General features: G+C 45.7%; 3 protein-coding genes across 7 annotated transcripts in view; all 3 read left to right on the top strand.

The window, feature by feature from the left end:
- The window catches only part of KLHL13 (kelch like family member 13), a 570,056-nt gene that overhangs the window by 38,747 nt on the left and 503,731 nt on the right, over window positions 1–27,578 (top strand). The gene's annotated exons all lie outside the window — the stretch shown is intronic.
- On the top strand, window positions 12,496–20,586 carry RAP2C (RAP2C, member of RAS oncogene family). 4 transcript variants are annotated; one of them, XM_083723140.1, is made up of 4 exons: window positions 12,496–12,547; window positions 12,745–13,481; window positions 15,563–15,882; window positions 18,039–20,586. In XM_083723140.1, the coding sequence occupies exons 2-3, from the start codon at window positions 13,209–13,211 to the stop codon at window positions 15,839–15,841; spliced, it is 552 nt and encodes a 183-aa protein (XP_083579266.1). In that variant the 5' UTR covers window positions 12,496–12,547; window positions 12,745–13,208; the 3' UTR covers window positions 15,842–15,882; window positions 18,039–20,586. The 4 variants fall into 4 exon arrangements, with proteins under 4 accessions (XP_083579266.1, XP_083579264.1, XP_083579265.1 ...); XM_083723138.1 differs by having other exon boundaries at window positions 12,496–12,550; XM_083723139.1 differs by having other exon boundaries at window positions 12,515–12,554.
- The window catches only part of FRMD7 (FERM domain containing 7), a 45,537-nt gene continuing 44,522 nt past the window's right edge, over window positions 26,564–27,578 (top strand). For both annotated transcript variants that reach the window (XM_083722881.1, XM_083722880.1), the window contains exon 1: window positions 26,564–26,666. In XM_083722881.1, coding sequence (XP_083579007.1) covers window positions 26,610–26,666 — 57 coding nt within the window. In that variant the 5' untranslated portion in view covers window positions 26,564–26,609. The remainder of the gene's footprint in view (window positions 26,667–27,578) is intronic.

Raw genomic sequence — 27,578 nt, 5'->3', positions numbered from 1 at the left:
ACTGCTCTTCCTTAAAAAATGAAGGAGAAAGGGCTGCAGTTCTGTTTCAAGCAGCTGCTTCCTTCTCAAGTGTGTGTATTGTTCTGCAACCCTGAGAGAGAGAGAGAGAGAGAGGCAGGCAGGCAGGCAGGCAGGCAGGCAGGCACACATATACATGGAGCCTGGAGACACTGGCTAAGCAGGTACCCAGAAAGGTATTGCTGGGAACATGAAGGGGACTAGGCTACTCCCACCAATCCATGGACCACGGGGGGGGGGGGCTTTTGTGTGCAGATCCTGTTTACAGTGTTCCCACCATGAGCATCTGGTTGTCCATTGTGAGAAGAGGATCTTGGACTAGGAGGGCCAATGGCCTGACCCACCAGGCTCTTCATGTTCATGCAGGCCAGTTGATTTGCTTCTCAGATTTCCCTGTGCCACTTAAACTTTTTTTTTCTTTTTTAAAGGCAACATCTCCAACTTGCAGATGTGGAAGTAATGAGTGTGTTGGGACTTAGGTAATATTGGGATTAGGGAATTTTTAGTTTATGTTTCTAGCTATGCACTTAATTGTGTCCCTGCCAAAGGGGAAACTGTCCTACTTTGTCCTTAAGTATAAAAATTAGATGAGATCAAGTCAAGGTGGGGGCTCCATTAAACCGCTGGGATGTTCTGTTTCTCGTTTGCTGAAGCCTATTTTGAACCAACTCTTCAAATCAGGTTAATTGACTGACCTGTTGCTTCAACCCACTTTTCCCAAAGCTTTCTAGCACTGGCTTCTTCATAACCAGGCAGCAAATTAAACAAAAAAAACACACACACACACATATCTACAACCAATAAGAAGGGGCTCTTTTGAAAACCTGTTTTCAGTACAGTGGTACCTCGGGTTACAGACGCTTCAGGTTACAGACTCTGCTAACCCAGAAATAGTACCTCGGGTTAAGAACTTTGCTTCAGGATGAGAACAGAAATCATGCTCCGGCAGCGCGGCAGCAGCAGGAGGCCCCATTAGCTAAAATGGTGCTTCAGGTTAAGAACAGTTTCAGGTTAAGAACAGACCTCCAGAACGAATTAAGTTCTTAACCTGAGGTGCCACTGTAATTGATTCCCACCTTTCTCTGAATAAAACTAAGGAAATGAACAACACAAAACTGCAACACAAGAATGGTGAATAAATTGAATAACTTTTCTTTAGGTTCCAAATATTCGGGGAAGAATATAGAATAGGTAGAAGACAAAAACAGAAATTTGTCACCTTTATACCAGAGTTTACTTTAAAAGGAACGTACAGAAAGCTGGCCCTGCCATTGGACAGAATGAGGTGGTTGCCTCAGGCAGCCGATGCTGGGGAGCAGCACCAAAGTGTTAAGATGGTGTGTGCTGAGCTGCAGCCCAGTTGGCATCTATGGGTGGAATGGGCATAGGGTTAGGACACCATCTTGTCCTTTTCATGCAGCAAAGTGTTTTGGGGTGGCCCTGGTCACATACTCCTCTCTGAAGGGTCTCAACTTCGGACTGTGGAACTTTTGCTTGAATTAACAGTTCCACCTGGAGGTCACCACAGAGGAGACCTTGCTCCACAGCTGAGCCTCCAAACATTAGCATTTGGAGAACACGGTTCCCTTGAGGCTCCTGGATGGTTAAAGTGAAGGAAGCAGAGAGTTCGAGTAACTGGCAGTTTTCATACAGAAGGACAGGATTGGGACAGGCACCCTTTAACCCTCTCAGAAACCTACTGGAGTTCAAGTCAACTGCAAAGAGGCACAGCCTGTAGAAGACTCCAAACAATTCATGGGGCTTCACCTCTGCAGGCCCATGTTTATCCATAATTCAGGGGTGCAGAACCGGATTCAGCTCGAGGGGCACATTCCCTGTCGGGGGCCACATGCCAAGGGTGGGTGAGGCCAGAGCATTAAGTGGGTGGAGCAATTTATGTAACACTTGCTTTTGTGCAGGTAGGCTACTTTACACACACACTTTTCCATTCCCCAAGCAAAGTAAGAGTCGTTATCGGAGGATGTATCTCAGCCGGGCAAAAGAACCAGGTGCGAAGCAGGGCTGGAGGGCGTGGTCTGGGAAGAGGATGTGGCTGAACATGGGGCCTGTCCTGGGAATAATCTCAAGGGACCTGGTGTCTGGCTTATGTTGCCATCTCATCTGAAATCTCGGATCCACCAGCTGCTTAAAGGTGTGAGCCCCATTTGAGATAAGCAGTGCTCCATGATATTCTGCTGTGGGGATCTCTTCTTGAAAAAGAAACAAAGCATTTTGGAATCTCAGTACAGACAGGAAGAGAGAGAGACTAAAGGGTGCTTTATGGTCTTTAAACCAGCAAAACCAGAGCCTCCTGTAACCCTCATCCTAATAAAGGAGAAACCCCGGCTCTTCCAGTATAATGATGCCTGGCTACAATTCCTACATCCCAAAACTCGAAGTTTGCTCCCCCAGCAGTTCAGGGGTCGCACTTATCCCTGCTTAAGGTCTTTGTTACAATCGCCTGAGAAAGAGCACTGAGGGATCACCTTGTGTTCTCAATTAATTTACACTTTTCTGCAAATGTCTCCTTGGAAATAAACTCATCTACTGTGGGCTGAAACGTTTGCCCACTCAAAATCCTCCTTGCTAAAATGCTCAGCAGTGTCATCCGTGCCCAAGGCATGACAGACTGCAAAATGGAGGCCCTGACCTCCTCTTTCCAGAGCTGCACCTTGCAATATATATTTGAGGCACATGCTTGAGGTGTGGGCTTATTGTTTTGCTGCCCTGCCAAATTAAAATGTTGCTATACACTGAGTAGCATTTATTATTAAATGATAGCTGATTTAGTGACAGCTTTCTTATCTTCATTTTCAATACATCCACATTCCTCTCTTCCTTCCTCTGCCCCTAACGCAAGCTACAGATGGGGAACAAGAAGGGAACTCATGCAGAAACTTCCTTTTCCCAAAACTATTGGAGAAAAACAACATGGAACAGAATGAGATGCTCTGCAGGTCTTTTATACATCCTCTTGGACTTTAATCTGATCATAGAATTGAAGAGTTGGAGGGGACCTTGAGGATCATCTAATCCAACCCCCAACCCATATTCCCCCAATGCAGATATATGCAGCTGTCCCATATGGGGATTGAACCTGCAACCTTGGCATTATCAGTACTATGCTGTTACCAACATGAGCTGTTCAGGTTGAGCAAAACATAGCAGCTTAAATTTGACCATATAGCTGAAATGATAGGCTATGCTTGATGGCTATGTTTTACCACCACTGTCATAGGCAGTATGCTTATGAATAACAGTTGCTGGAAACATCAAAGAGGAAGAGCACTATCTCAGCCTGGTCCTGCTTGCAGACTCCCACAGGGGTTATCTGGTTGCCCACTGGGAAAACAGGGTGTTGCACCAGTTGGGCCTTGGACTGATCAAGCAGGCTTTTCTTAAGTTCTTATCTTTCTATGACTAGTAACTATCCTCCCTCTTACACCTATTTAATCAACATTGAAAGCCCCTTTATTTGAGGGCATGCAGAAGATAGATGAGATAGATGAACTGGGTGCTTTGAAGCAGAACAGCTGCCACCAACCTGGTGCCCTCACAATGTTTTGGATTACAACTCTCATCAGCCTGGACTTGATGAACAATACACAGTTCAACACCCCACACTTATACTGAAAATTTGTGTGAGATGATTTATATCAATATGTGCAAAACATTCTGACTGTAAGAGCTGTTCTGCATTGGAACGGTCTCCCTCGGGAGGTTGTGGCCTCTCCTTCCTTAGAGGCTTTTAAGCAGAGGTTGGATGGCCATCTGTCAGGGATGCTTTAGCTGAGATTCCTGCACTGCAAAGGGATCCCTTGGGTCCCTTCCAATGCTAATATTCTATCATTCTATGAAATAATTATAATAATTTAACTAGAAATACACCTCCCTGTACCAGACTTTTAAAATTTATTGCTCCGTTCTGTTTCCATGTGGACTCTTGGGAGTAGTTGGCGCAGGGATACCAAAGAGGGATGTCAAAAATGCCAGAGCTTGTTTTCTCCTGCTCTGAAAGGTAGCACTCCAACCAATGGCTTCAAGTTACAAGAAAGAAGATTCCAACTAAACATCAGGAAGAACTTTCTGACAGTAAGAGCTGTTCAACAGTGGAATGGTCTCCCTTGGGAGGTGGTGGGCTCTCCTTCCTTGGAGGTTTCTAAGCAGAGGTTGGATGGCCATCTGTCATGGATGCTTTGGTTGAGATTCCTGCATTGCAGGGGTTGGACTCGATGACCCTTGGGGTCCCACTCTACAATTCTATGATTCTAATCAGTTCTAGTGCTTTATTAAAAGAAAGGTGTAGACATAGAACAAGTCAACCTGCCAGGTCTCCCAGTCTTTCCAGATGTGGGTCAAACACCACAACAAAGAGGTAGCTTGCCAAGAAAATGGTTATACATTCTTTATGCACAAACCCGCATACAGCAGTTTACCTAGAACCTCCCTTCACACCTGGCCAGCAAGGCCATAGGTGGCAATTGTCCAAAGCTTCTCCCCTCTCTGGGAGAGTGGCTAGAGTGGCTGGGGAAACCCAGCCAGATGGGTGGGGTATAAATATATTATTATTATTATTATTATTATTATTATTATTATTATTATTATTGAGCCCAGCATCCCAAGGTCCACAGATAAGCACAGCAGAAAAGCAAGCCAATTAGCATATATCAAAGGGAGTGAATACATAAACATATATGAGGTCAGTCCCACAACTGCCAATTAGTTCTGGGTTATCTTGACAGGGACACGGGTGGCGCTGTGGGTTAAACCACATAGCCTAGGACGTGCCGATCAGAAGGTCAGCGGTTTGATTCCCCGCAACGGGGTGAGCTCCCATTGCTTGGTCCCAGCTCCAGCCAACCTAGCAAGTACAAGTACAGTGCAACCTAGCAAGTGCAAGTACAATGGTACCTCGGGATACATACGCTTCAGGTTACAGACTCCGCTAACCCAGAAATAGTACCTCAGGTTAAGAACTTTGCTTCAGGATGAGAACAGAAATTGTTCTCCGGCGGCACGGCAGCAGTGGGAGGTCCCATTAGCTAAAGTGGTGCTTCAGGTTAAGAACAGTTTCAGGTTAAGAACAGACCTCCAGAACAAATTAAGTACTTAACCCGAGGTACCACTGTAGATAAACAGGTACAGCTCCATTGGGAAGGTAAAGGGCGTTTCCGTGCACTGCTCTGGTTCGCCAGAAGTGGCTTAGTCATGCTGGCCACATGACCCGGAAGCTGTACGCCGGCTCCCTCGTCCAGTAAAGCGAGATGAGCGCCGCAACCCCAGAGTCGGCCACGACTGGACCTAATGGTCAGGGTTCCCTTTACCTTACCTATCTTAACTGCCAAGATGGCACCTGCAGGCCTTCCAGAGAACATCTTCACCTTTGGTTCAACCAAACAGAAGTGTTTAAATAAAAAATAAACTGCATGAAAAAAATTGCACTTTCCAGTGAGAATTTCTATATTTATCTTTTCTGATCATTCTGTCCATGCAAACATTCCTACTTGCCAGATGGAACAATCCTAGTTCTCCTTTACCACCACCCTGTGCTGTTCTGGGGGTCCTCCTGACCTTCCAGATCATATTTGGGGCAGGTTTGGGGGATGCACAGAGAGAAGAGAGTGTTGAAAGCTCTGTTGCACTAGGTGGTGCCTTTCACTAGTGCACCATGTTTATTTAATTATTAAATTTGCATTATGCCCTATACCTGTATCAGGGCGGTTCACAGGATAAAATCACAATATAAAAGCACAGCATACATAATCAAAATAAAACCAAAAACAGCCCAACACATTTTAAAGGGGCATTAGATGTCAACCAGCCAAAGACCTGGTTAAAGGGGAATGTTTTTGCCTGGCACCTAAAGGTGTATAATGAAAGTGAAGGCACCTGCCTAACATCAGTAGGCAGGGAGTTCCAAAGAATAGGTGCTCCCACACTAGAAGATCTGTTTTTAACCAGACCTGGTGTATCCCTTTTTCAACAAGTAAGATAATGGAGGCTCTGGGGCTGCAGAAATGATCCATGCCCCTTAACAATGGTAAAACCAGGGATAGCAGTGGCAGGTTATAAAGTTTCAGTGCAAACAATGGAACTTTAAAAGGCACTTAAAGGATTTGGGACCCAGGGCCACTGACACAAAGTTGCATAAAAGGTAAATATATACTAATGTATACATACTGATGGAGAATTGGAAGTTAGCAAACCAACTGATTTCTCACCCAAATCACCCTGGTTAATTCTTCAGTTAATTTGCAGCCCATCCTAGATAAATCAGCTCCTCTTCAGTTCATTTACCCCAATTAAATTTCCAAGAGACCCTGTTCCAAATAGATTCAATTCTGCTTCCATTACCCCTATTCATTACCCCAGTTGACTCTAGATAGCTTCTTAAATACATTTATTCCCCTAAATACTTTAGATGGTAATCCAGGTGACACACACCCATTCAATTTTTCCAGAATTCCATGAATCAGATATGGCCCACACTTTTACCACCACCACCCCAGTTGCTGCTCCTGAGATCTACAATGGGGCAGGGAGGGGGGCAGAAGTTAGCGAAGGATCTACAGGTCACTGGCTCATTTGCAGGACACCAGCATGAGTTTCCAGCAACAACAATGCAACTATTCGCAGGTCCCACCTAACGTAGGCTAACCAGAAGTGAACTTTCGTGTGAGGAAAGTAATAGCAAAAGGAGAGCCTGCAGGATCAGGCCAGTGGCCCATCCAGTTCAGATTCCTGTTCTGACAGTGGCCAACCAGGTGCCTGTGAGAAACCCACAAGCAGGATTTGAGCCCTCTCAAGAGCCCTCTCTCCTTCTGCAGCTGGTGTTCAGAAGCACTGCTGTCACCAGCCGCGGAGGCAGAGTGTAGATGGCCCTCTCCTCCTTGAAGGTGCCTAATCCTCTTAAAGCCAGCTAGGTCGGTGCCCATGACTGCCTGTAGGTTTAACTTGGTTTGGTAGGGAAAACCTTTTCCTAAAATCAGGAAATGCTCAGAAGTAACTTGTTATTTATTTGTTTTATTTAATAAAACTTATAAACTGCTTGATTGTAAAAAAGAAAGCAGTTTACAAAAACAAAGTAATGAAATTATCAGTTTTAAAAAATTAAAAACTATTTAGAAACTTGAAAAATCAATAAGTGAAAAACTATAATCAATGATAAGCCAGATTAAAACATATGCCACTGTTCTACCTGTCTCAGGCTTCTAAATGTTTTTAGCAGGAGATAAAAAGAGTTCATTTATGGTGCCTGCCTAATGTTAGTTAGGCACCTCTCCATAGAGAAAATCTTTGAGGATCCTGCCATCTTCCATTCTGTGTTCATGACCAAGCCAGCATAGACATCGCTTGAGACTGCAAACATGATGGGAATGTGGGCTTAGGAGCACACATCTTTGTTTGAGACTGCTCTGCCACAATGCCCAAAATCTTCCTGACACAGTACATGTGGAAGGCATTAAGACATGGCTCCTGGTGGATGTAAATTGCCCATGACTCCCTTCCCTAAAGCATTGTGCTCAACATGCAAGAGCTGTAGGCCTTCATCTTGTGGTATTGGACATTAGCATCACATTCTCCCCAGACCCTGGGGAGAGGCAAGTTATTGCCACAGCTGCTGCCTTGCCAATATGCTTGTCCAGCTCAGCATCAATGGAGAGGCTGCTGCTTATGGTGGAACCTACCACCTCAAGTGTGTGGTCACCATGCTGATGGATGGAATGCTAACAGGCATGAAAATCATTAAATGGTCTGTCAAGACATGACAATTTCCAAGTGGTCCATAGTGGGGGCAGGAAGGTGTTGGAGAACTACTGCTTTAGATAAATTGGCAGATCATATGATTCAAGTATGTTCTATGTACAGAGCTAACACTGACCAGGGTCAATAACTGGTATGATTAGTGAATGTGCCAGCCTTACTCAACTTGGTAGCCCTCAGATGTTTTGGAGTACAATTCCCATCAGCCCCCGCCATTACAGCCATGCTCTTATCATCCCCAATGTCACAGTGCCATGATGACTGGGTTTGGTGGAAGGCATAGTCCAAGACACTTGGAGGGTACCAAACTGGGGAAGGCTAGGGTGTTAGGGAAAATATCAGGTTGATTCCTCAGTACCGATGGCCAATCAATACCAGACACAAGTCAGATCAATTAACAGGCACTTATTTAGCACTGCAATGGACTCCACTTAACCCACCCACCCTTAGGCAAAGAGGAAGGTGCCAGGTAAAAGAAACAGCAATATTTATACCTTTAGTATTCCTAAATAACAGCTTTTTCCCCCAGCTAAGCCATGTGGCATAACAAAGTTATTCTTCCTCCTCCAACAGTTTCTCTTGCCTTCATGCTGCTTTTTCCTTCTCTCCTTGTTCCCTTACAAACACAATTTCATAGCTGTCAAGTGTCCCTTATATGAAGCGACAGTCCCTTATTCCAGCGCCATGTCCTGCTGCTGTCCCTTATTGATGGATGTCCCTTAAATGTCCCTTAAATTATGTCCCTTAAATTTCAAAGGAAGCAGCTTCTCTCCCCCCTCCCTGCCGGCCAGGGAGGAGGGAGGCTCCAACTGTGTTGCTTAGCTGTGTTGCTCACCCAATAAGAAGTCTAAGAATGACCAGAGGGTGGAGCTTGCATGCCTTGTGTGTGGCTAGTTAATGCAAGCTGAGGGGTTTTTTGAATGCTGGACGCCATTTTGTTGCACGTGCTGCTGCAAACTTTGCAGTGCAAAGCCAGGCTGGGGAGCCATCTTAAGTTGAGGCTGCATAGGCCTTGTGGTGCATGTGATTCAGATTCTATTCAGTTGAACCTCTGGTTACAAAGTTGGTTAGACAGTGTTCTCGAAGCTACCCAGCATGAGTTTGACCAGATTGCAGGAGGACAGGAAGACTGGAGTGCCTGAAACAGGTGAGGCTGCAGGTCTCTTATTTTGGCTGCTGGTCCCTTATTTTCAAATCTGTAAGTTGACAGCTATGCAATTTGCTCAACCCTTCTCACACACATTTCAATTTTCATTGTATAATTTCAATAATTTCCCCAACAAGCGCATGTTGTCAGAGAGGCACATTGTGTTCTTTAGTCCAAGGTGCACCCCTACAGAACAGATGGTTTTTGAAAAATGCATTTGCAATCTGGACTGGAAGATTATAGGTTTTATTTAATCATTCATTCAACATATTATTATTTTTAACCCACCCTTCAACTACAGAGATACCAGGGCGGGGTGCAGAACATAAAGCAGAAACAACCGATCCAATTATAAAGTAAAGTACAAGGCAGCACTAAAGAGAGAGCTGTAGCTCAAGATAGGAAAAGTGGTGGTAAGGGAACACCTAGTAACTTTAAATGAATTCAAATCTCCAGGGCCTGATGAGCTGCACCTAAGGGTACTCAAGGAGCTTGAGGATGTAATCTCAGAGCCTCAGTCTAATATTAGAGGATTATTGAAGAACAGGTGAGGTCCCTGCAGATTAAAGGCAGGCAATTGTTCCTGCACTCAAAGGGGGAAGGGAGAAGACCCAGGTGCAATGGGCCAAAGGATCTGGTTGTTAGCTAAAAGGTAAGCCGTTTAAGACCACCCAGGGACTCTTTAGGGCACGATTCCAATATTGCAGGAGGTTGAACCAGATGATCCTTGGGGTTCCTCCCAACTCTACAGATTCCAAGGCATTCTAAAATGTGCCATCAAATGAAGCTGATGAAAACAGAAGACCATCATCAGCTGCCAAAACGTCAAATTTGTGGGCAAACAAGGCTTAGCCTGGTGCCAAAATGGCAACAATGGTGCCAGTCATACGAGTAAAACAGGTAGGGAACCTCAGTGTCTTTATCTGACCCTCAGGATTCTCCCCAGGACACAACTGTCACTGATCCTTGAGTGTGCTTGGTGGGCCAGGCTATGTCTTTGGACTCTTAACCGTGCTTCTTGGTCTCCTGGATAGATGGTAGAGAGCCTACCATATCAAATGTACATTTCTTGCTCCACCCACTTTTGCCTCTAACCCCACCCACCACTAGTGTGTAGCACTTGAAAGGCTGCCCAGAAGGGAATGTGGCCCTCAAGCTGAGAAAAAATTCCCACCCATGCTGAAGAAGGAATCTGTCCTGTAGACAGAGTGCCACCACAGAGAAGACTCCATTCTCCCCTCACTCTCCACACCCAAGCCTTTTGGACCAATGGCCTTCAAGGTACCTTAGAGCAATAGGCTTCTAGCTTTTCAGACTTGGGACTCACTTTTTGCCCAAACCAGCTATCTCAAACCTTGAGAAACCACTGTATCCCGTTTTTATGCTTTCATTGTAACACCATTTGTTATATTTTTATTCTTTTGTTTTAATGTTATGATGAACAAAAAATTTTAAAGGAACACTGAAAAAGGCAAAGATGAGTACTATGTGGCACGTATTGAAATGTCCCTCTGGTGCTCTAAGAGTGGGAGGGGAGCAATTTCTTCATTATCAGCACCCAGTCATGAGACAGGATGAAGGCCCAGGCTCAAGGAATGAACTTTGGGCATGATTTTGAGAGTTGCTATTGTGTCCCAAAGACCGTTTGTCTACCTTCCCCAGCCATCTGTTGGCAGAGCAATCTCCACCATTAGGCATTTGCTTCAGGTAGCAGGGGCTTAAATTTTGCCTGGGCCCCTGCCAGGTGGCAGGGAAAGGGCTTGAATCTCCAGATTGTGAGAGGGATAGTAGTAGTAGTAGTAGTAACTGAGAAGACTGTGCATGCAGCTTGCAAGTTTAAGCCCAACAGGAGCTGGCTGCAATACATAGACACTTGAGGGTTTGCCCTCCTCTGTTGCCCCCTGCCAGTTAGGGTCGACCTCCAGGGACCGCCTCCAAGACATTACCAGGGGCCACTGCTGGATCTCAGGTTTAAGCCCTGGAATCTCAGGCTCTGGGATGCTTCTGACCTGGAAAACCTACAGGGGCAGCAGCTGCTCTCCATTACACCCTTGAGTCTCTTAACCTGCCCTCAGGTATCCTGTGGGATTTTGTTCTGTTTGCAGAGTTGGAGTAAGATCCAGTTGCCAGTCCAGTGGAACAATGGTGGTTCAGCATCTCAGCCTTTGCCTCTCTGTTGAGAGATGAAAAGTTGGCCAGCCTTGGTGGCAGAGTGTGGGTGGTGTTTTATGAGTAATTCTGTCGTTCCCATCTCTTGCTGGTAAAACCTTTTCCTTTTCCATTATCTGTTGGGTGTTCTGTTTATGAACTCTGATCGATGGCAAACCAAGTGAAACGAACATTAAGGCATTGTGAGGTGTTTCAGATTTAGCTTGATATGACACATCTTGCAGCCCTGAAAGGTCCACTGGTGCAAAGCTGTGGCGATCTGTGACGCACACTGAGTCACAGGGACAATTTTTCACGAGTGCAAAATATCTATGCCCTTAAATGCCTACTTCTCTAAAGCAAAGGGGAGGGGGATTGTTGATGCTTTTGATATATTTATTGTATCCCTAATCTTAAAATGTTTATGGAAATGGTTTGATTTGATGGTTCGCTTTTTGTTTCATTTATTTAAGATTACATTTGCTGCTTTTGTATTTATTTAATGTTTTTCACGCCGCAAGCCACCTTGAGTATGGTGTTAACGATGGAAAGTATATGTATGTATGTATGTATGTATGTATGTATGTAAGGGGACCCCTAATCGGGGGCTGCGGTGCTCACCTCGCTGTACAGGCCAAGGGAGCTGGCGTACAGCCTTTCCTAGGCTCCCTGGTTTAACCCACAGCGCCCCCCGCGCGTATGGCTGCCTTTTACAGCAGCGAGGTTCAAGTGATTTCAGAAAGAGGGAGCGGGGCGGGGGGAGCGCTGCGTCTCGGGAGGCCCCTCGCGGCGGCTGAGGGGCTGCGCTGAAGACCGGCTCGGCCACGGAGCCCCTCCCTTGCGGGGTTGTGGGGGGGCCATGGGCGCCCCCTTGAGCTCCTCGGAGGAAAGGCGGCAGCGAGGCCAGGCAGCAAACCTTCGCCGCCGCTGCGCCAAATAAGCTCCGCCCTCCGCTGCCGCCGGGTCTTCCGTGTCTCGCGGCGGAAGTCCGCCCAGGGGGCGCCGGGCGAGAATCTGACCTTCCGAAAAGGTCTCTATGATCGACGAGCTCCTCCCCCGCCCGCGCTGCCATGGAAACCGCAGCGCCTCAGAGCGGAAGTGGCGACACCGACAAGGTCCGGGCTGGAGGAAGCTTTTTCTGAACGGCCTAGCCGGAAATGACGTCGTTGTCGGCGCCCGCCTGCCTCGGGAGACAGAGCCAGAAACGTCAATGAGCCGCATGGTGAAGGCGGACAGAGCGGCGGAAGTGCGTTTCGCACGCCGGAAGCGAGGCCTCGCTCTTCCTGCGTCGGCGCAGATGTCGCTAATAGCGCATGCGCCCTGGTGCCGTACCCGTTTCCTTTTCCCTCCGCCCGCCCGGTGTTGCGGCATCGACTGTCCCTTCCGCTCCCTCCCGGAAGCCGTGTGAGCGGTACTGCTGCGTAAGCCTTCCGGGCAGGCGGGCGGTTCCCCACCCCTGAGCAGAGCGCGGCGGCCGGCCATGGCTCAGTGAGGCGGCGGCGGCGGCGGCGGCGGCCGGGGCTTGGCGCAGGTGAGAGGGCGGCGAGGGGCCGGGCTGGAAGGCTTGGCGGGCCGGCGAGGGCATCTCTGAGCCGCCCCTCGCGGGCTCTTTTCTCTGCTCCTCCCCGTAGGCAGGACGGAGCAGGCGGCGGAGGCAGGAGCAGCAGCCACCGCCGCCTCACGGGCGCGCGCACCCCGCGATCCCGCGCGGCCTTGAGCCCCCTCGCTACGCCCCTCCCCCCAGGGCAGAAGCCCCTTGCGAGGGACCCGATCTCAGGCGCAGGCTTCCCTCTTCCTCCTCTCCTCTCTCAGGAAAGCCAAGCCCACCTTCTCCTTGGCGCGCCTCGGCTGCAACCCCGCCCCCCCGGAATAAAATTCCTCCTTTGGGCAAAGGCAGCTGCGAGCCCCCCTGGAAAAGGTGGGGGAGAAGCCCTATGAGGATTCCCCACTCGGCTTCCCTTCTCCCCGCGGCTTTCCCCGATTCCTCTCGGGGGGCGTGCCAGCCCCCTGACTCGGCATTCCTCTGCCCCAGCTGCTCCTCCTCGTCCTCCTCTGCGCCCACCTGCCCGCCAGCTGCTCCCCGGCTCGCGGCCTCCCTGTTTTATGCTGTGCAGGGGGATCGCCAGCGCCCATGAGGGAGTACAAAGTCGTGGTTTTAGGGAGTGGGGGGGTGGGCAAGTCGGCTTTGACCGTGCAGTTTGTCACCGGGACGTTCATTGAGAAGTACGACCCCACCATCGAAGACTTCTACCGCAAGGAGATTGAAGTGGACTGCTCCCCATCAGTACTTGAAATCTTGGATACCGCAGGGACGGAACAGTTTGCTTCCATGCGTGATCTCTACATTAAAAATGGCCAAGGCTTCATCCTAGTTTACAGTTTGGTGAACCAACAGTCTTTCCAGGTAAGAAATACTGTTTCATCTATGCTTCCTGCCCCCTCCCCCGGGACTTTTTGTGCGTTTCCCCTCTCCCCCAAAATCTCAAGCAACTGAAAATATATTTCTCTGTTAGGAGTGCAACTAGACTTTAAGAAGCTGTTATCCACAATCACAGTTTGGCAGCACTGTGGTTTTTTGTTGTTGTTGTTTAGTTATTTAGTTGTGTCCGACTCTTCGTGACCCCCTGGACCAGAGCACGCCAGGCACTCCTGTCTTCCACTGCCTCCCGCAGTTTGGGCAAACTCATCCTGGTAGCTTCAAGAACACTATCCAACCATCTCGTCCTCTTCTCCTTGTGCCCTCCATCTTTCCTAACATCAGGGTCTTTTCCAGGAAGTCTTCTCTTCTCTTGACGTGGCCACAGTATTGGAGCCTCAGCTTCACGATCTGTCCTTCCAATGAGAACTCAGGGCTGATTTCCTTCAGAATGGAGAGGTCTGATCTTCTTGCAGTCCATGGGATTCTCAAGAGTCTCCTCCAGAACCATAATTCAAAAGCATCCATTCTTCGACGATCAGCCTTCTTTATGGTCCAGCTCTCACTTCCATACATCACTACTGGGAAAACCATAGCTGTGGTTTTAGCTAAAAACACCAAACTGTGTTTTTAGCTGAACATTATTTACCAAAACATACACAAAAGTTTTTGAATATCTATTCATATAACTTGTTTTCTTAAAAATCTGACCACACTTTGTTACAGAAGACAGTTTGGGTCAGAAGGAATGACTGCAGATACTGATTGCTAAAAGCTATTGACATGTTGTGAGTTGCGTCAGGATATGTCAGATGCTTTGTTGCTGAGTTTTTAAAGAGTGAAAATAGTTTTTATATTGGTGGTGGCTTAGGTAACGTAGCAGTCTTCAAATATGCTCAGTTCACAACCATAAAACAATTTGGTCTTTGCCAGTTAGCTCTTAACGGCCTGAGTTCCCAATAATAAATTTTTTTTGGGGGGGGGGGTCTGAGCATGCTATTGAAACCTTCATGTCTGAAGTCCAAGCATGCAGAGCTGCAATTGGGCATCTTAATAGTGATTCCTGTAACCTGGAATGGGAAGGAATGCATGGGAAGGATTAGAAGCTGGCCCTCCCTAAGAGCTGTGCAAAGACTCCTTCCTGGCATCAGCTAACTTGCTGAGTTGGGTGGACTCCAGCTTCTTGGCAGACTCTATTACACCCACGCAGAGAGTGGAGTATATCCGTGGTGGATGCATAGCTAGATAAATGCTTATCTTGATTCCAGGCTTCTTTCCTTGGCAATTCTTTTCTATTGCACTTGGCCGCCTCTCTTCTCTGCTCATGATATCTTGCATGTTCTAGCAGAAAGACAGCTTAATAACCCCTCAAGACCTCAAGCCTCTATTGAATCCTCAAGTGGGGCAGTGGGACCCGCTTGCACTGGGTGTGTGTGTCTTTTTTTAGCACTCCTAATCAAAAGGAAGTAGGCGTGAGTCTTCCCATGCAATTGCATTAATAATTGTAGCTTTCAATACTTAATTATTTCTGTACCTTAGAAGTGTGCAAGATCCCATAGATCCCGAGTGACTTATTTATAGTCACACTCTCCCCATGCGCCAGTGGAGGCTTGCAAAACAACTTGTGGACACCCTCCCCACATGGGTTGCCAGGTGTCGTGACAGACCCCTTCTTTTTACAGACCCAGAGACTTGGAAGGCTTGTCAAGCCTCTGACATGCCACCATCTGCCTATCTGTCTTTTTTGTTCTCATGTGTCTCTTGTACCTGTGTTGTACAGTTTTTGACAAGGACCTTTCTTCATACAAAAATATATACAAATGGGGTTTTTAAAAGCAAAATAACATACTTGAAGGCATAGCACAAATCCCTTCCCTGAACCTGCCATTCCCACAGGGATATTTCTGCCCCCTAAATGAAAACTGTCACTTCATGCCCTCTCAGTGGAGCCAGATCTACTTTCTGGCATGTAGGCTAAATCGCTTAACATTTGGTCACAGTTGCACTGGTTTGCTGTCTCAGCACTGCTGCAGCCATGAGGGTTTCAATGGCTTTCTTTTCTTCTTCAGGACATCAAGCCAATGAGGGACCAAATTGTCCGTGTAAAGAGATATGAGAAGGTTCCTCTCATCCTGGTGGGGAATAAAGTGGATCTGGAGTCGGAAAGGGAGGTTTTGTCGGCGGAAGGTCGCGCTCTGGCCCAGGAGTGGGGCTGCCCATTCATGGAGACATCTGCCAAGAGCAAGACCATGGTGGATGAACTCTTTGCAGAGATCGTGAGGCAAATGAACTATGCATCCCTGCCTGAAAAGCAAGACCAGTGTTGTACAACTTGTATTGTCCAGTGAAAAAGAGAAAGCAGAACCTCAGTCATGGCCATACCAAGCAGGTTGGTGGAATCTCCATGGATAGCAGAATACCACTCAAGGGTAGGAGGGAGCTGTTAGGCTCAAAGTGGACTACAGTGTCTTCTATTAGTATTATTATTATTATTATTATTAAACAAACTGGGCAGTAGCATTGTTTTTGCAGCAACACTGTGATTGAGAAGTGAGGAGTGGCAGCACATTTGACAGTGTAGGGAGCTTCTCCTATGCTGTCCAGTCAAATTTGTTCCTGGGCCAGGATTCAGACTTGTGCTTCCCAAGGAAACACTTGACTCCACTGGATCTCTCAGAAACGCACTTTGTTCAGTTTCTTGCCAGCCTACATTGCCATGGCAGGTGGCTTCTGCGGGACATCTGACCAATGTCTTGTGGTTTGCTGTCGCCCTGAATTTTTTGCTCTGGCAATGGGTTTGACTAGCTTTCCTTTGGAGATCCCTGCTATTGTTCTCAGTTGCCTTACATTGCATCAGGCTGTTGGTTCACCTAGGCCAGCGTGGTCTATAGCAATTGCTGATGGCTCCCCATAGTCTTGCACAGAAACTGGCCTTTCAAAAGCCTTTTAGCCAGAGTAGCAAAGGGTTGAAGCTGCTGCCCTCTGTTTGCAGTGCTCGCATTCTGCCCCTCTCAAGTTTGCCCAGAAAATAATTGTTAACTTGCCCCAGTTGAAGGAGTATCATGTGAATGCACAGAAGCACCTCAGTTAACTTGCCTTGAAGCGTACACCTGCCTTTTGGTGGAGAGCCATTGTTAGGCCCTAAAGTGCTTGCATTGGGTACCAGCAGAGTGGACCTCTGTGCCTTATGTGATCATACAGGCTATTCAAAAGTGTAATGGAGTTTCAACAGTAGTTGGTGAGGTGGGAAATAAGTGGCAAAACCACATTATTTGCAACAGTGCCTAGTAACTAGATTAACAAGGTGTACAGGCTACTGATAGTTCATAGTTAGTACTGATAGTTTTTTGGAACCTCATGAGCGCACCAGCAGGATGCAGACTAGCGCAGAAAATGAGGTGGAGATGCAAGTTGATGGCAGCCATCGGGCTGCCTCATTTAGCCCCGTGTGTAAGGAGGGAGGCTGGCCTGAGGTACTTGCCTCAGCATCTGTTTCCTGGTTTTCCATCTTTCCTGGTACCTTCCAGATTTTGCTGGACTGCAGCTGCCATCATTCCTGACCATTGGCCAGGCTGCCTTGGGCTGGTGGGAGCTGGAGTCCAGCGAAGCACCCAGCCTAGTCCAAGGAGAACCACTCTTGTCTTCTCTTGAGACTTTCCTCTTGCTGCCTGGCTTTGGGTATAAAGATGGCTGTCTAAAAGGAATGTGGATATGGACCCCAGAGTCCTTGCGCAAGCTGCTCTAAGCATATTCCCTGTCATGCAAATCACTTTAATAATAGAAGCATCTGAAGAGGCGGAAGAGTGCCACTGCTGATTCCTACTGCGCTTCTGCATGATTTGAAGCTGCCTCTTGGCTCAAAAGAGGCAAGAGGTTACGAAAACAGTCTGATGTGTCAGCTGTCATTTAAATATTCCAGGGTGGTTGCTGTGTTTCGCAATTTAAAAGTTTGTGTTGAAACTCACATCAGTTGCTGCAAATGGAATAACACCAGTGACATTGTGCAGCCTCTCCTTTGCCCTGGTCTGAAACTTACACTCTTAAAGGGGGGGTGTGCTTCAAGTGTAATACCAGTGGTCTCTCTTCTGTTATGTCAGGCTGTTTGGGGCTGGGGGGGTGGACTGCCTTCCTTGCTGAGGGATGCCATTTGCAAATTCTACTTTGCCAGGTGTAACACTGTCTGAAAAGCAGCACCGCCTGCTTTCTCTGTGCCACTCACAGTATTGCAGAATCCTGGCCTTGATGATGAAATTGGCTTACATGTCAGGAGAAAATTTGTGTCAAATGAAGCATGAGAAAAGGGAATGTAAAGGAGCCTTGTGTGCTTGATATGGTGGGGGAGCTACAGAGGACAAGGCGAAAGGGCCTGACTGAATCTCAACTACCTTGGGGGTAAGGTATGCCCAGAAACAGTGGGTGTGGGCTGTTGCGCCAAAGTAGTGGAGTCTGTTTAATACAAGGATAGGCTGGCCCCTGGCCCAATCACTGGTCTGTATCCTGAAAGAGCCGAGCCTGCCTTTGATTTGCTCTTTGTCTTAACTGCAGATAAAAACTCAGAGGAATTTGCACAGATGCTGCTTTGGAGAAACCCTTTCAGCCCAGGCTGCAGAACTGAGCCTTGCTAAATCCTGTCTCTCTCTTTAGAGCACATTTCCAGGCGTGGGGGCAAAAAGGTCAGCGGCGGCCATGGACATCCGTAGGCCTGCGACAAACGCTTAGCATGTTTACCACACATTCTGAAATCTGTTCTTTATCTCTCAGTCCTTCTCGTTCTTTTTAAAATAGCTTTCTAAATTCCTATTAATGGCTAATATGCAAAAGTTCATTTTAAAAATATGTTTTGATTTCTTTAATTGATTTCCAGAACTTGTATTTATTAAATTTTAAACTCAGTATTACCTACTCAATGCCTTTTTAAGTGAAAGTTTTAATGGAGAATAAAAGTGAGCCTTAAACAAGTGGTTACTTCTGTATATTACCTCACATCCGTGCTTGATTTGCAAAAAGAAAGTTTTCTTCTCCTCCAAAATGTCACTGGTTGAAACTTCAAAATGTTCTGTTTACATGTGATGGTGTCATAGATATGAGTCATATTGTACGGATGTTTTTAACATCCCATTTCGCCAGCAGCTGTGGTGGCTGGTCATTGGGCTTACATGAAGATAAGAAGTTATTGGACTGGGTCTTGAGCTGACCAGCACTTTGTATGTGTTTTCCTTCTTATCACATGGTATTCAGAGTTTGTTTGTTTTCCCCCTTTTAAACTGATGCAGCATTCATGTTAAATCACCAGGACATTTTTCAATTTCTGATACTGTATTTCTCGGCAAAGAATAATGAGTTGCCCACGGGGCTTTTCTTCAAAAGCAAAAGCTAACTTGTGTTTGCCTGACAGGATTAAGATGACATCAAAAGCAAAAACAAAAAAACATTTTCTAGTTCTTAAAATACTGTTTCTCTCCTAATAATGTTTTGCTTATTTCCTGCCCACTCCCCTGGTTTCCAGTACTCTGAGCTGGCACAGCGGGCAAGAGTGTTGAGCATCAGCTCCATGCACAATTGCATTACACAGCCATTGCCTTCTGCAGAGTTTACCTGATTTAAACTATCTTGTCTGGATACTTGAAAACTTAGAACAGCAACACAGGTATTAAGCAGAATGAAAAGTATATAAATAGTTGAAGTATTGAGGTAGGAGTTTTTTCCAGCAGTGATTTGAGAAACCGCCTTTTCCTCCCCACAGTCTGAATAACTGTGGTTCATTTACCTGTATCAAATTGTAGGTTTAAGAGCCTAGCTCAATTAATTTGAACATGCTTGATAAATACTGGCTTGTCCTATAAAAGCCAATAACCTGTTGACAATGAATTCTTGCAATTAAGTACTAGCCTGAGATATGAGGCAACTATAAGTTCAAAAAGAGGCACCAGCATTCTGCATGTTTAGTCTCATTTGAACCCTGTTGAGAAAAAAATCAGTTTTAAGTTTAAAGCTTCAGGTTACCAAATTTGCAATGGGGTTACTAGAAATTAATGTTAGGTTTGCACTTTAATGGAAGACTTCAAAACTGAAGGCTGTTCTCAAAGTATATTTATATGGTAACATGTTAGTAGTGCCAAGGGAACAGAGGATCCAAATGACCTAATTTCCTAAGAGGGCAGAAACCTTGCATTGCCACCAAACCCTTTCCCTTTTGTTTCTTAATTGATCATTTGTTAAAATGTGATTTAAAATTCTTAACTGACATCAGCAGTTGGTATATTACCAGGAATGGCAAAACTTATGCCCAGTGTCAGTTTCCTCACTGCAAATTGGAATAAGGGACCAAATGTTTAGCTGAGGCTTCCTCTTGGGTTGCAGTGAGGAGTAGCTTTGTGGAAGTAGCTGATAACGCAAGGTGCATATTTGCAGGACCCCCAGGCCTGCCTCCTGGGTCTCTTTGTTAATTGAAAAAGTTGTCTCTTAAGCCCCCTTTTAGCTTCATCAGGGCTTGTTGAGGGCAAAGCTTCCTTTGACCCTCCAGCATCTCTCTTGGGTGTTCAAATCACTGCAGTGGGACTCTCCAAACTGAGGCCATTTTCAGAGGTCTCCCAAACCACCCTGGGATATCTGTCCCCTAGACTGAAAAGTGCAGCAGAACACAAGATAATTCTGAAATAATTATTGTCTCCCTTAGCCACCTTTTCTGTTGTTTGCACGGTGGGTGTTGAGGCCCTGCTCCTCTCCCCCCAGAGCAACTGGCCAGGGTCCGTGAATGCAGCTATTTTTTGGGAGAGAAATCCCCCCCCTGGGTACAATTGTGACCTTTTGCATGGACACAGCTGAGAGCCGTGATATGTGTGAAAAGTACCTAAAAGGAAACCTGAACTTAACCAGTGTGCTGTACCTTTTATTGGTGAAAAAGTAAAACCTGGAAAAATTAGTGAATGCAAAACTTAGAACTATGATCTAATGCATTGTAAACTAAAAACCACCTATTAACCCCCCCCCCCCCCCCCGGATTTCATTCATTCATTATTTTGTAAGACGACCCTACAGTCCACCTGTTTGTAACTTTTTTAAATAAAATAGATACCTGTATTAATTACCAAAACTGCATCACTGTTGTTTGTCTTGATAATATCTATGCTAGGGGAAGTGGCTGGGTTTCTAGAATGAGGTAGTTGGTATGTACCATAGATTTACAGCTGTGTGCAGGGGCACATGTCATTATACATGAGCCAGAGTGCAAAATTCAGCTTCCTAAGAATCTGTGATTCGTGTGTGTGTGTGTGTGTGTGTGTGTGTGTGTACATACACACCATATTCTAAAGCAGATGTGAAGAACCCCTGGCCCTTCAGCCCCAGCAAGCATGGCCAATTCAGCAGGAGAAGGGCCAAATATTCCCCATGCCTGTTTCAAAGTGTCTGCCGGAATACTGGAGATGGGCAAATGTCTTTTTTCCCCAACAAGGTGAGGGAAATAGAGAGAATTGAGGAGGCAGATGTGAGAAACCACAACCTGGTCTGCTTGATGTCAGCAGTTAGGTGTAAAAAACCTCAGGCTTTGCAAAGCTGGGGGCACTGGGTCAAGTTCATCACCTTGGTTGAATTAATTAAACTATAGATTTAATTGGATTTTGAATAAATGTGCAATTAATTGTTAATGCTTTGAATTTTATTGTTAACTTCCCTAGTGGGTGCTGCAAAGTGCCATTTGGATAATGGTTTTGACAGATAGGATAGGGGGCACTGGGAATTTAATGGAATCAAGGGGGTGGCAACCGCAAAAGGTTTGTGAACCACTGATTTAGAGTAAGTCATACTAGACCAGCATTTATCCTTTTTTCTTTATTAGAGTTTGTAGTGTGGTAGATAATAGATTTCTATATCCTGACTTCAGCAAAGCATTTGATAAGGCCTATGATGCTCTTGTTGAAAAGTTGGTGAAATGAAAATAGGTACCTAGAAAGATGAAACAAAAATCATTCTCTTATCTATCTATCATTTATCTACTGGGTGATAGAATTGGTAAGGATTAACTGGTTGAAGAACTGCACTGAACAAGAGCTCTTCCATGACGTCTCTGTGTCAGCCTGGAGAGAAATGTGTTGTTTGACTTGGATGAAGGTATAGAGGGATTGTGGATTAAATGTGGAGATGGGTAATACCATGGAACACAGCACCACAATTCAAGATGATCCTGGACATTGGTCCAGATGGTGTGGCAACCAAGTTCTATGTATGAGGAAAGAACTAATGGAAAGAACTCTTAAGGGGAAGTTAAAGGGAGACATGATAGCTGTCTTTAAATACCTGAAGGAGTTTTCTGCTGGAGTAGGGGTGTCCTCTGTTCCCCCAGAAGGCTGGAAGGGAACCATGAGGTGGGAACTTTGGCAGGGGTGTGTGTGGAATTAGCTGGAAGCTTCCTAATGTTAAGAAGTGTTCAGTGGTGGAACAGACTGTCTCAGAGGTAATGGGCTCTCCTTCACTTAGATGTATTTATGCACAGGATGAACAGCCTTCTGTCAAGTTGCTGTGGTTGCACCCTGCCTTCAGAAGGGGCTGAACTAGATGATCTACAAGAAGATTAGGTCAGGGGTCAGTAAGGTTTACCTCACCTGGGCTGGTTCACTCCAGTGGAGATCCTTCTGTGGGCCGGATTGCATGTGCGATCTCCGGCGCCACAGAAGCGAGTCCCCGTGCTGTGCTGTCTCTGTTTAGCGCGGTTTAGGTGGCCAACCCCTGGATTAGATGGTTTTTGTCGTTTCGTTCTGGGTTGGATTCAGCAATGAGTCTTTAATGGGCTGTTTCTGTTTCAGAGTAATAACAGTGCAAAACCAAGTTTGCCACATCTGAACCATTTCACTAGCAGGTTGCATTAAAAAATGTATAGTGCTTATAGGCATATGTAGTTAATAAAACTGAGATTTTGCATCTTAATCCAAATATTAAATTATTTAAAATGTTGCTCAAAACCTTAGAACAGTTAATAGAGGGTAATAAAGACTCAAGGATGAAATAGCAAGCTAATCTTGTATTACTATAAAAGGTGTAGTGGTGAAGTATATTGATTATATTTTTAGAAAATATTCATTTTCTTAATTTCAAATAGAGGCTTGAGGTGTGTTCAACTACAGGAATGCTCAACACTGGTTAAGATTTCATTTCCTTTATGTTCTATTCTGACATACTGTTTTTAAAAAGTCTGCTAGCACTCGCTTTTGGGCAAAAAGCTTAGCAACATAGTACTTTTCTTTTACAGGACAAATACCTCTGAAACCCTTCCATGAAATAGGAACTAGAACCAACTCTTCTGACAAATGCAGGGTGGCGTTTTTAAAAAGTATCTCTGAACAATGGGCATTAAACAATAAATTAAGCCAGGAATGTAGGCAGGCCAAGAGAGAAACACAAAGACTATTTTTCAGAGCTTTGGTTTCAGTCTATTTCTTATGTAAACCTAAAGGATACATCCCATCTAATGACCGACCTTTTGGAATGGACTTCAGCTCTCTCCTGAAGTGACATGAACTTGTGGCTCTTTACTCGATGTTGAGCCGAGCATGTGTTGAACCCAAGGTGAACTGTTCCGGAAGCTCTGCAGTCACCATCTTGCTAGTCAAGATAACCCCACAATTAATTTGTACTGGTTATAACAATGAGCTCATATATGCTTATATTTCCTTGCTTTGATATAAGCTAATGGGCTTGCTTTGATGTTCTCCTTGTCTGTGGGCTTGGAGTGCTGGGCTCTGAGCCCAGAAAGGGGAGCTGATGGTAAGACTTGGGTATTTGCCACCTATGCCCTAATCAGGTGCGGAAAAGCCACCTGCTAACTGTGGTGTCTGTCCTATGTCTGTAAAGGCTAGTGCTGTGAGTCTGCACCTTTGTTTTAATAAAGCACTAGAATGCAACACTGGCTTTTCTGACATCCTTTGGTATCCCTGCATCCAACCACTCCCATGCACTGGCAAAGGAAGAGGAGTGGGGGGGCATATTGCCCCCGGCAGCACGATCCTGGTGGGGTACCATTGCAGCTGCCCCCCCCGCCCGCGCTGGGTGCCACGCCCCTGCAGGCGACATGCCACGCCCCCAGGACACACGCCAGCCCTGCCCCACCTGCTCTCCCCCCCCCCCCCGGTGTCAGAGCATGAAGCTCCGCTGCTGCTCCCATGAGCTCTCCTTTGGGCTTGAGGTTCAGGAAAGAGCTACTAACCTTGCTTTGTGCGTCTTACAGTCTTATGGGGTTTCTTTTTTACCATTTTAATTTTTTTTCATGTTTGGCCGCATCCTTCCTTGTTACGATTAAAAAAAATCCAGTCGCAAATGTAGTTATGCAAAAAGGTATCTCTGAACACAACCAGAGTGCCTTTCCTTTGCCTGTTTTTAAAGCACACAAGCCAGGGTGTGAGTGGCAAAATTGCACATCTTATGCAGCAAAGGGAACTGTTTCCGCTCAGACATGAGCTCAACCACTTCCTCCTCTACAGATCCAGCTCAAGGCATGGTCCGTGCCTGCCACAAGGCCACGGTCAGGGAGGTGGCAGTGCCAGAAGTTGCGCAAGATCAGAGCAAATTACAGCAAAGAGGAAATTATATATTTTTAATTGCTTTTACAAAAAACATGTTTGTCTTGCTCTTCCGCCGTGTGAAAGTGGGCCCTCATGCAAAGTACACGGACACATTATCGTTAACTCCGGTTGAGAGAGTGTGGCTGCTTCAAGGTCTCGCCCAGTGTGCATCATGGCTGGGTGAGGACTGCTCACTGTGAAATCCAGTCCGTCATCTGCGTCACACAATGGGCTCTCAGCATGACTAAGCACAAAGGGCCACACCCAATGGGAAACAACACCAGTGAACTTTTCTCAAATGCAAGCATCCAACAACTGCTTTTCTTAACTTGCCCTCAGCTGCATGTGATATTTGGTAGGGTGGGATAATGCAAAGTGCATGATGTGGTACAAAATACCAGGTCAGGCCCTTGGTCTGACCAGCTCAGTGTTGTCAGCACTGACTGGCAGCATCTCTCCAGGGTTTCAGGCAGGAGTCTCTCCAAACCCCATGGGAGATGTCAGGGATCAAACCTGTGACTACAGCATGCAGAGCAAATGTTTTGCCGCTGAGCTACAGGCCGTTGCCACCAAGAGGTGGGACAGGGAAGCATATGCATCCCTTTCGGTAGGACCATCAAGAGTGTTCAGCTGGGGCTGTGTACCACGCCACACATTTAAAGCACATGGCTTCCCCCAAAGAATCTTGGGAACTGGTTTTTAAGGGTTGCTGGGAACTGTAGCACCGTGAGGGTTAAACTCAAATCCCCACTCAGTTATGTTGTTCCCTGGGTGGCCTTGGACTGGTCACTTTCTCAGGCTTACTTAGCTCACCTCCCGTTCACCCATCTGCCTCCCTCTGCCTTCTCCATTTTGCCTCCCGGGGCTGAATTTTGTAAGCCCAATGGAGGCAGAGACCTGTCCTCTTGTATTTTGTTCAAGGCTCATGTTAATTGGCTGGTGGTGCTAGACTCTCTTCTGAGAGCTGCTTTATTTCAACATAAAACTTAAGAGCACTGAATGCTTTAAGGAGAGCCACTTGTTCCCTTCTGCGTGTGAGTTAGTCCACTGCTAATTCAGAGAAGCTTCATTTAGAAGCCAGCATCTGCAGGAGGACTGGGATTTAAAGGGACTACAAGTCCAGAGGAGTGCAAGGCTGCCTCACATACACAACACGAAACTGAAAATCTGACAGCTTGGTAAAAATAACCAGGAGATGGTGCTCTTTTAAAGCAAATAAATGTCTCTTCCACTGACCAAAGGCACAGTTGCCTTGCAAAGCAACCTTTTCCAGAAAAAAATAATTAAAATATTCCACCTTCAGGAACTTAGAAAGCTGTCTTCTGTTAGGAAAGACCCCTCTAACTCTGCATTGTTTACACACGGACTGGCAGCAGTTATTCCTTGGATGTTATGGGCAAAACACCCTCATTTCAAGGAACAGGGTCACACATTTCCCCATCCAACTGTCTTTGTAAAGCCAGCCCCATAAATGCTGCCTGATAAAAATGGTTAAGATGTAAGTGCACAACAGAGAGAAATCTGGCACACATGTGGTCCAAGGTTACTTTTTAAAACCTTGTGCCTTGTGTCTTTTGCCCTTGCCTGTATGCATCCAGTCTCTGATGGTTCCTTCTATGAGTTCTTTGAAGGGAAAAGCTGCAAATATTCGCTTTCTCCAGCAAAGAGAAGTTAAATTTGGTGTGATTGAGGATGACACGCTCATCAGAAGGATGAAGATAACGTTTGTGTTGTTGAGACAAGACTGCAACCGCTCAGGCTGTTAAACATACATCAGTGTGGGGCAGATCTGTTCAGACAACCACCTGGTTTAGAAGTCATGTAGGGATTTGGCTTCATAAGGGCGAAAGCAGGAAGAGAAAAGCAGAAGACTTCAACATGGCTCCACTTACACAAAGTACTCCTCTCTTGTAAATAACCAGTACCTGTAAGCCCATGGATAACTGCAGTCCTTTCCTACGTTGCTATATGCTGGGTCATCAACTAGATTCTGATGGAAGAATGGATCACTGCAGGCCCAGCTGGCATGACCAAGAGTTATGGGTGATTGGAGTTGAAGTCCACTTATAGCTGGAGGTTCCACTGGTTCCCCATCTCTAATCTTTTAAAAAAATCTCTAGTTCTCATGGTAAAAAACAAAAATAAAACAAGTTCATATAGGTCTAAGCTGCAGGTGCTGAACTCTCTGAAATTCTGAGTCTGGCAAGTGGCTGCTCCTCGTGCTTCAGTTGTTTATGGAGCAATGAGGGCTGGTTCAAACCCAGAGCATCTCTAGAGAAATGCAGTTTCTTACTTCTTAGCTTAAAAATAGTCTCTTAGCATTTCAGAAACTCAGGAAAGCTGCAAACAAAAGAAACCCTTTTAGCTGCCTGGCGATTGTGATGGTGGCGTTGGTGTCTACCTTCTGCACCTTCCCTTTCCTGCTTATGCTCCAGTTGCCAGCACTTGCCCTCCTGCAGAGACTGAAATCCTGTATGAATCAGAAGCAAGCCCCCCCCCCCCCGCCGCCGCTTGCATCCCAGAGTGTCAAGATCTTGCCAACTGCTCAGCTGCCTGCTCAAGGATGCTGCATCTGAAGGTCCAATTTTTGGATGACTCCCAGAAGATCTTTGTCGTTGATGTAAGTGGATTTTCTCACTGTTATTAGTTTGTTATTGAGACTCTTGGAATGTCTCTGAGCTTCCTAGCTACTGCCTCATTTTGGCATTAAAAAAAAAAGTGGAATCACAGTTAGGTGGCAAAGGTGAACATGTAACGAGGGCTAGCTAACGCTCTTGGGGGGTTGTAGTGTTTATTGAACAATATGGAAAATGTAATTTTTTTGCAATAATTCCCTGTTTTTATGTGATACGGAAAGGTTGAGTTTGATGACTGAACACCAACAATAGTGTGCACCAGAAAATCTTTTTAACGGAAAACGTAAACATGTGTCTGTGTGTGTCAGTTCAAGAGGCTGCCAGGGGGAGAGGTTGTTGGTAATTTGTTTTCCCTTTAAAAAAACACCTCTTTATTATAGAGAAATTGAAAAATAAAATATTTTTGGAAGAAAGCTATATCACTTGCTCAATAACATTGAAACTTCTAAGGAAGACTGCATGGAATTCTTTGAATTCATTTAATATATATTATTGCAAAATCAATAAAATTATTTGAAAGAAAGGAATAATTAGAAGCAACAATCAAAATAATGTTATTTAACAATATTAAAATGATAAGCTTGCCAAAAATCAATATTCAAATATTGAATCTAAAGTGTAATCGCCATACAGAAAATTAACTCTCTGTTAATGTGTTGTTCTTAAGCTGTGCCTTTTAGTGTGCAAAGTATTGGGTTGCTGTTCTTCCTTGGTTTCAGGATTCTAATGTCTTATCTTAAACTTGTTGTCTCTGTTACCCAGTATCTTAATCAAAGGAAGGCACTTCAAAAAGCTCTCATTTAAAAGCAGCTTTATATTGTCAGGTAAAAGGTCAAGTTAAAATGTATCCCTTTCAAAACCCAATTACCTCCATAGGTTGGTTATATTGTTCTGTT

The sequence above is a fragment of the Podarcis gaigeae genome, assembly GCF_964106915.1.
Source record: "Podarcis gaigeae genome assembly, chromosome: Z".
Lineage (NCBI taxonomy): Eukaryota > Metazoa > Chordata > Lepidosauria > Squamata > Lacertidae > Podarcis > Podarcis gaigeae.
The sequence above is the reverse complement of the archived record's forward strand: the minus strand, read 5'-3'. Positions and strand labels throughout refer to the sequence as shown.